Here is an 8,747-nt window from a genome sequence, read left to right on the forward strand (position 1 = left end):
ATCTGTTGTCGGAAATGGAATATAATGTTCATAGGTATGTGTTTTCATCAATGTATAATTATATGAAAATAGGAATCTGTTTGTTAGTATTATATGGAGTCCGCCATGTTAAACAGTAGCCCAGAGAGGGACAAACCAAACACTGGCTCTAGTTTGCATTTTCACGCCATCCGCGGCCACCATAGTTCTCCTTTGCACTTGCAAGTGGAGGGTGAAGTGAGGGAGTTGCGATGTGCAGCTACACTGCTAGATGCCACTAAATCCTGGTCCTTTAAACTTTTCTAAGACTTAATCCCATAATCAGTGTTGGTCCAACCTAAGTTATAAAGTTATTACATGTGTCCACTACACATACCAGACAAACAATTCTTAAAAAATCATTCTGTCTTCTGAAACCCAAATAAATCCAATATATACAATACAGTACAGTAGCTTTATATAGGACAGCATTAAAATGAACTGCCATATACTTCTGCAGGTGTTGCACAGTAGCTGCAGATCTCTCAGTATTCCCATGAAAAGAGTGCTATAAATGCATCCAGAGACAGGTCTCTGGGAAAGTGTACCTGTCATCTAGGATGTGCTCCAATAGGCACAGCACAGCCACTAAAAATAGTCCACAAGGTTTAAATATAGGTTCAAATTTGTTGTGTGCCGAGGATGCTGCTGTTGGATTCAGAGCTTATTCTGCCATCTTGTGTGCGAAATGGTGCAATTGCAAATGCACTGTGAAAAGCCTCAATCATGGGGTACGATCCCTGCTCAGCGAGGAACATTTAATGCTCAAACGCAGGAAGAATTTGCATATATAGCTCATCTGATGAATACTACTTGAGGTGTGTGTTTAATGTCGAAGGAAGATGAAGAGAAACAGCCTGGAGGGGAGTGAAAGCAAATAAGGCGGGAGGGGAGGGAAGAAAGAGCGACACAGAGGCACGAGCGAGGCTGTTCGGCGAGAGCAGGAGGAGGAGGAGGAGGAAGGCAGGATAAGGAGAGGAGTAGCGGAGGAGGCGCAGGAGACCACCATGAGATCCGAGGTGTGAAGGCAAGGGAGCGGTAACGTTCAGCAGGAGGGATGCTGCTCACACTGCTCTTCTACCTTCGAGTCAAAGGTAGGGGGATCTGGGGTCAGAGCGGATGATTCCGTCACTGGGATTCAGACAGCGTCAGGGACAGTCAGCCACAGAGCATGTCAGGCTCACCAGAAAGGTAGCATGAACTGAGTTGAGGTGGCCTGGTTTGCCCTTTACCCAGCGATGACATCATTGGTATTCACCCAGTGGAGGAGATAGGTTACTTTAATGCAATGTGTTTCTTCTTTTTAATACTAATTAAGCAGAAATACATGGAATTTGCTGTTTTGTTGCATGCATCCTATGGCTTAAATGCAAACACAGATCCATTTTCCACAAGGTCAGTTAGACTCCACAGTAACTGTAAAACAGAGTGTGTCTTTCATCCTCGCATCATCTGCTGCATCTAAATTGAATATCCCCTGTTTTTCCTTGCTGGGAGCATGTGAGGCTCTCCACTGTCAGCTGCACACTGTCAGCCCTGACAACTTGTGCCTTTTGGTTTTTCTCAGTGCCATGGGAGCTGCTGATTGGGATCTATGTAACCTATTTAAAACCCCCAGTCTATTTGTCTCCTTGGGGAAGTGACTAGTAACAATGTTAGACTCAGTATATGTGCCTCTGTATGTCGATTTAAGGATGGTGTGGCTTTTGTTATTCATTTCCAGCAGTCTAAAGCAGCACTTGACTAGGACATACACTCTACATATTGTTTATTACTGCAAAGGAGTTATTTAAGTGATTTAACACTTTATAGTGTACCTACTGTTTTTTGTCTAGATTGCAGCAAAGCGGGGCCATCCCCATAAACAGAGAAGTCCCTCACTTACGAAGTGATGAAGTTACACCATTGGCTGTTGCTCTTTAAAAATGAAAATTATGAAAATACATAGCAGTGTGTGCCAAAATCCACAAAAGAATGTAGGTCATATAGAGGCATCAGTATTAAATTGTTTCATAAACAGTTAAAAACTCCTTTTAGTAAGTTTAAGTAGAAATACCAAAATTACTTACTAGGGGTGTAAGAAAATATTGAAAGATGTTGTATACTCTTATTTTGTTTTGTGATATTGTTTCGATTCTGTAAACTGAGGGCTATGATTCCACTGTTCTGGTAGCATTAAACATAATCATTTCTTTCTTGGACCCTGAGTATTTCTAGTCTTTATCAGGTTGATTTTCAATCACAGTAACCAATCCAGTTGTCAGTCTGACATGAGATGGACAGACAAAAGAGGTATTACATCACCACATTCAGCCGGATAAATGAACAACCAAAAAAAGACTGACCTTGCATAGTCATCGCACAATTTTCTCCTCTCTCATTGTAATCTGGCATGGACATGGATGATTGGTAGGTCTCCCTTTTCCCAGGTTTTATTGGATGACCTCGATGTGCTCTCTTCGGTCTTTCTTTCTGAAACTGGAAAAGCACAGGGGCTTTGTCACGTTTCTCAGAAACTACCCACATTCACAATGTTCTTAATATGTCATGTAGTGGCAGTACCCTGCTTAAATTCTCTTTCAAAGTTTAAAAGTTGTGACATGTCACAATATCCTTGAAATTGTTAGTGGTCTGATTGAATTTTCGAGAGAATGTTTCCTGGGTAAACATTTGTAGCAAAAAATGTGGAAACATCCACACATGAGAGGAAGCACGGTTTCATTGATAACTGCAGCTGTTCTATAGATGATCCAGCTGATTATATAACCACACTGATGAGACCGGCTTTCCCGAATCAATGCACAGCTTTTATTTAGTGCGTGTGTGTGTGTTTAGAGAAGATGAGCTGAAATGGAAATAGCTGCTTTCTGCCTGTAGCATTCTGCCAGCACCAGGCTGTTAAACTAAAACGCAAGGTAATTTAGGACATGATCAATCAGTGACCCTAACACAGGCCTGTCGGAACACGCACACACAACAGATGGAGTTAAAGTGTATATGCTTCGGTTAGGATTTCCATTTGTGTACCGCTTGTTAGTTAGCATTCAAATGATGAAGAATCCTCTAAGTATTGTTATTAACTTTTAATACAGCTTCCATAACTGCCTGTGTTTGCAAAGTGTAATCACCCAAAAACTATGCCCTAGATTCTCTTTGCCGTATGGACCTAAATATTTCATGTGCAGGTCACGCCGTGCTCGAAGTCTACTTCAGAAAACGTCCTGCCTTCCTGCTTGCACCTAAAAACCAGGTTCAACAGGAGCTCTTTACAGCACCACGAAGAACCCAGACCAACAGAACAATTTTCTGCCTCTAAAAGTATTTAAAGAGTGTAGGCTGTAGCAAAAGAGAACTGCTTAGTAAACAGCAGTATTCAAAGAGAGCCAGGAGGCCAGTGACAATATTAAGAAATCAGTACTATGTAAACACTGAAGTTTGATTTTATATAGGTGTCTGTATGTTGTTGTTGTTTAAGGCAGTGTTTAAAGTACTCAAACATACAGTATATTAAGGGAGATGTCGCTTTAATACTTGCTTATAAACAGTTAAACTACAAAGTTAGATATTAGGTAGAGTCCCATTATTATGCTCAAATAAACATACAGTAGAGCAGTGGTTCCCAACCTGGGTGTCCTAACCCCCCCGGGGGTTGACAAGGCCTTCCTGATTCTTAAGGGGTGTAAGGACACTTTCTTTAATAAATGTATTGTTGGCATACATCTAAGCATTTCTTTTGGGGTTTCATTTCTGTGAAGAAAACTAAATGAAGTGATGCCATTTTCCGTCCCAAAAGTCAGCTTCACTGTGAAATCATAATGTTCTGCACAAACACTTTTCTGGCTGGCTATTATTCATTTATATATATATATATATATATTATATATAATATATATGATATATATATATATATATATAAAAAACATAAAACAGTCGTAGAAATGAAAGTGTGGGTAATGTGAGGGTGGGTTTGGAGGTTGGTGTGTGGGGTAAGGTGTCAGTGGTTTATTTTGTTATCCTCTGGTCTTTGTTAGTTTACTTTCAACAGTAAATAGATAATTATCTAATATTGAAATATAAAATACATTGTGTGTTTATAGTATCTATTGCCAAATGACTTCTGGGAGGAGAAGCATCATGCTGTCAGGGGGAATGTGAAATGCATTAGTACACAAATACAATGAGAACAAATTGTATGTGTATTAGTGCCCACTGTAGGGACAAAAATAGTTCCATGGGTTGCCAAGCTTGTTATAGTTTGTGTTCTCATCTACACTGCAACTCTCAGTGGTCTGTTATGGATGCTGGGGTAACACAGGGATGGATCTGTTGCCGTAGTGTCACCTAGAACGGCTAACTCATCAGCATGTGACACCGACTCAGCAGTGCAGAAGAACCCACATATCTATCTCCTATTCTAACTCTAACCCAGAAAACCCCTATAGTCTTTACAAGAGTTTACATGAGTCCTAAATCCGGATCTAATTTCTGCTATCCAGACTTTTAAATTGGTTGTCTTTTGTAATTTCCTTAATTAAAAGTCAAACCAACAGAGTTAGCTGTCCCACTATTGAGCATGCCCTATCACAGAGGTCTAATAGTGTCTAAAGAAGCCTCAGGGCTGTTTCATTGATCCCTCTCAGACTCAGAAGTGGAAGCCTATAATAGCCTTCTCTGCTTCACTGTATATAATATCCCTCAACTATTGGCAGCAGGAACAGTGAGTCCGGAAAATCACTTGGCACTTTGCAAAAGTTCCTGATACACTCATAGGAACATGGGTAGTCCCTTCATTGATGAATACATGCAGTCACACACACTGAGTGCTGCTGATTCCTCCCAAGCTCTGTGAAAACATACAGTACATTGTATCCCAGTCTTGAGGCCTTGTGGGCCTTGTGCATTCTTTTTTCTTTTTTTGGTAGGGAATTTGAGGGAGGGGCGGGTGTTGTTGGTAGCAACTTGTGCTACTACTTTCCTGCCAGTGAGAGGAACAATGTCTGGAAATGAGTCAAGCCCTCATAAATGTCCTGTCCTGGAGAGATTTGGTAGTACCACCCTGTTCTCCTGCAAAACGACTCCCCACAACAGCTACAGTGTAACACCAGCAGGCCGTCTACTCTTCTTTCCACCTTCCACGGACAAAATGGCAGGACTCTGCGCATTGGCCTTTGCATCCGGAGGTGTAGTATTGTCCTTTGATTCACGATCTGAGAAACTGTTTGACTTGTCTGCTTTTTTCCTTCAGTCTGCGTCTTTCTTACTCTCATCCTGGCACCTCTGCAGGAAAATGGGGCAATGCAACACTCATCGTTCTCCAGAGGGGGATTTTGTAATAGGTCAGCTCTTTGAAGGTCTGCTAGTCAAGTGCAAGTGGTGTGTTGCGAGCACATGTCTGAGGCAGCTGTGTTTCTGGTTTGGCGTCACCTTCAGGCAGCGAGGATGGTCCTAGCAAGATGTAAACAAGAACTGATCCAACCCCCTCCCGATCCAGAAATTGTTTTTTAATTGGATGCAATAAGCAATAACATCTGCTATAACCAGAGGGGATTAAATAGGGTGTCATTGTCTGTGCTGGGATTTATAATCTGATTATTATGGGTGAAACATGAAAGAATGGATGAGGCTGGGAAATCCCACAGGTGAATTTATCTTTAGTTGTGGTTGACATTGACCTATTTTTGGGTCAGTGTCGTGATAATATTTACAATATCATGACAAGTCACAGCGGGACAGCAGGAACTGACTTTGAATAGAAATTACCGGTCATCATGAAATCATCCTTGGTTCACTGGTGCTCATATTTCTATATCCTGCATTGTTCGGCTCTGTATGAATCTGCCACATCCCTACAGCAACGCTCTTCCTCACTTTAATCTAATTCGGTGTGTGAATTTTACACTTCTCACACACACGGCTACCTCATCTAAAGATGTGCTCCTGGTATACTTGCGGCCATCAGCCAAGTCGGGCTGTTGTTGTTATTTAAAACTTGTTTTGTTCTTTGAAGCAAGAGTTGTAGATGTGAAGCCTGCTTTAGCTCAAGCTTCACATAAAAGACTAGAAGATGCAGAAATGTAATCAGTCAATCATCATTCTGAATGCTTTACTTTCAACTGTTACTAGGTTAGGGTTATGAATGCACTTTTACTCAAGATAAAACACTCAATTTCAGCATGTGACCAGTATAGAGCATGTTTGACATGCAGATTTTAATAATTGATAAAAATTGAGCCATGTTCTGTTTTTCACTATGTTTTCTTCTAGAGATCCAAATTTAGAACCAGCGTGTAGGATTTAGTGGCTTCTAATGGTGTAGTTGCATATTGCAACTACTACACTTCACCCTCGTCTTCCAAGTGCTCAGGAGAAGCTATGGTGGTCGTGAAATGCGCCAAAAAAGTAAACAGCCATATCAAGAGCCAGTGTTCAGTTTGTCCATTCTAGGCTACTGTAGCAGTTCAACATGTTTCATCTCCATGGAAGGCAACCAGCGGTGTCTGTAGCTGTAGCTCATCGATTTGTCCTGAGATGAATTAGACCCGTTCCAAAATCCAGTCTGAAAATTCAAGGCAATGCTCCACCAACTGAACAGCAGCAGTCCAAAAGAGTAGCAAAGTCATGTCACGTGGTGAGTTTTCAGTCTGCCTGAGCCAATCACAGCACGGTAGGCAGATGTGAAGTACCAGTGTCTTGAATCGAGGAGCGGTGTAGTGTTGAAGAACTTAGGTTAGTTAGTAGGTTGAAGCCCAGCCAGGCTGCATTCTGGATGAGCTGTAGGGGTCAGATGGCATATGTAGGAACCCCGGCCAGGCATGAGATGACAAGAACCTGGACCAGAACCTGCGCTGTCTTCTTGATGATGAATAGACGTATCTTCCTGATGTTGTGGAGAATGAATCTGCAGAAGCGGGTTGTGGCAGCAGTGTTGGAAGTAATGGAAAGCTGGAAAAATGGTCAGGATTATTGGAATATTCACCATTTAAACTCAGACTGAGTCTGTTTGACAGTTTAATGCACATTTAAGAGGAAAACATTTACCAATGTATTTAAACTTCTTCTGTGTAACCACTCATCTATTCATCAACACACTAATGAAAGACACCGAGCTAAGTGCTGCAATTTACCACTTTGTAAAAACATCTGTTGCAATTAATTATTTAGTCACATACACTGTATTTAGCATCTGACATGGGCGCTGAAGAGTGTAACATGATGTGTAGGTTCACCTTCCTCCCCCCGCCCCCAACTCCCTCACTCACCCACTAGTGCAGTGCGGGCACAGGGGAAAAAATACTGGGTAACTATGGAAACACACCACAGTGATTCTCCAAGGCAGGCGGCACCTTCCTTTAGAGGCCTTGGGTTAACAGGATTAGAGGGGATTCACAGATGAGACCCCAAAGAGCATGGCCTCTTTGTGTCTCCCATCTGCTCGCTTCCACTCTGATCTCTTCTGCCCTGACTCAGAAAGAGAGAGAAATACTAGAATCACAAAAAAACATTCATAACAATGCAAAAAAGGCTGTGTAGCTGTTGATTGTACATTCAAGACAGCAGAGGCCTCTATGGCAATGCTGAGTTTTGCTTAGTGTCACCCTTTAATCCTCAGTCAGTACCTCATGCACCCTGTGTTTGGTACCTATATCCCTCTCTCTGACGGCATGTTTGCATACAGAGATGAGCACAACTTATATTTTGGCTGGGACAAAACTCAATCTGCTCATCAATATTGCCATTGATTTGTTGTTAAAATTCACTTTTATTTGCAGACAATGACATCCTGACATCCTAATAGCTAACTAATAATAGCTGGTATATGGTGGGCTGTGGGCTACCATAGCAACAGAGGCAAAAAATGAGTGAGTGGAGGAGGATATTGCAGCCGCACCCATCACTGGAGCAACCAACCAGACTGGAAAACCAGTACAGACATGGGGAGGCACTGAGAGAGCAGCTAGTGAATAATTGGTGTCAGGAGGGCAACGCCTGATGTGGTTCAGCCAACCAGTTCACTTCATGCTGTTGTTGCAGGTGATTTTATATTCTTGTGCAAACAGCAAAAGACAACATATGTAAACTGGCTGATAATTATTGCATAGTTGCTATGCCCTTTAAAGGGGCACTTCGCTGATTTTACACATGAAGTGTACGTGTCACCACTGCATACTTTTCAGCCTGTAAAGGAACTGTAAAGTCAGAGATGATGGTGTCATCAGTTATCTCAGCTTGACTTGGTGCATGGAGTTTAAAACATGTGGGCATTTACCAGGCAGAGAGAGTCTAATGACAGAGGCTCATTGTGATAGCATTTTTGGAAATTTTCGGGCAAAATGTCAGGATATCTCCATCTCTGCATCATTGTTAACCTATTGCAATATCACCCATTGGTTTGAGAGTACACCGTTGAATCCCAGAGTTTGGCATCATGGGCATCACGAGATGGCTTTTTGGAGACAGCAGCGGTGACGTAGCAGTGCAGGAAACAATGGTGGCTCACCTGTTCACACACATTCTTATATTCTAGATAAACATTACACTAAAACGTTTCTGAAAAGATTTGACATCAGAAATAGTCAACGCAGTAACAGAATCTTGATTCTGTTATTGACCTCAATCATAAGGACGCCACGCCCTAAAGCATACCCTGATTTATCGCCTATTTTACTCTGAATGGGACCATCATTTACTATATGAACATCAAGCTGCATGGAAGAAGACTGAAACTAGAG

At 41.8% G+C, this 8,747-nt stretch overlaps 1 protein-coding gene across 2 annotated transcripts in view; it reads left to right on the forward strand.

Moving 5' to 3' along the window:
- The window catches only part of LOC118324909 (protein kinase C zeta type-like), a 132,533-nt gene that overhangs the window by 48,754 nt on the left and 75,032 nt on the right, over positions 1-8,747 (forward strand). The window contains exon 1 of one of the 2 annotated variants that reach the window (XM_035657417.1): positions 5,066-5,198. The exons of the other annotated variant lie outside the window; for it this stretch is intronic. Coding sequence (XP_035513310.1) covers positions 5,162-5,198 — 37 coding nt within the window. The 5' untranslated portion in view covers positions 5,066-5,161. Of the gene's footprint in view, positions 1-5,065; positions 5,199-8,747 lie in introns of those variants that run through there. 2 annotated transcript variants of the gene reach the window in all.

The sequence above is a fragment of the Morone saxatilis genome, unplaced genomic scaffold (assembly GCF_004916995.1).
Source record: "Morone saxatilis isolate NCDOM2014 unplaced genomic scaffold, NCSU_SB_2.0 Contig15, whole genome shotgun sequence".
Classification (NCBI taxonomy): Eukaryota; Metazoa; Chordata; class Actinopteri; family Moronidae; genus Morone; species Morone saxatilis.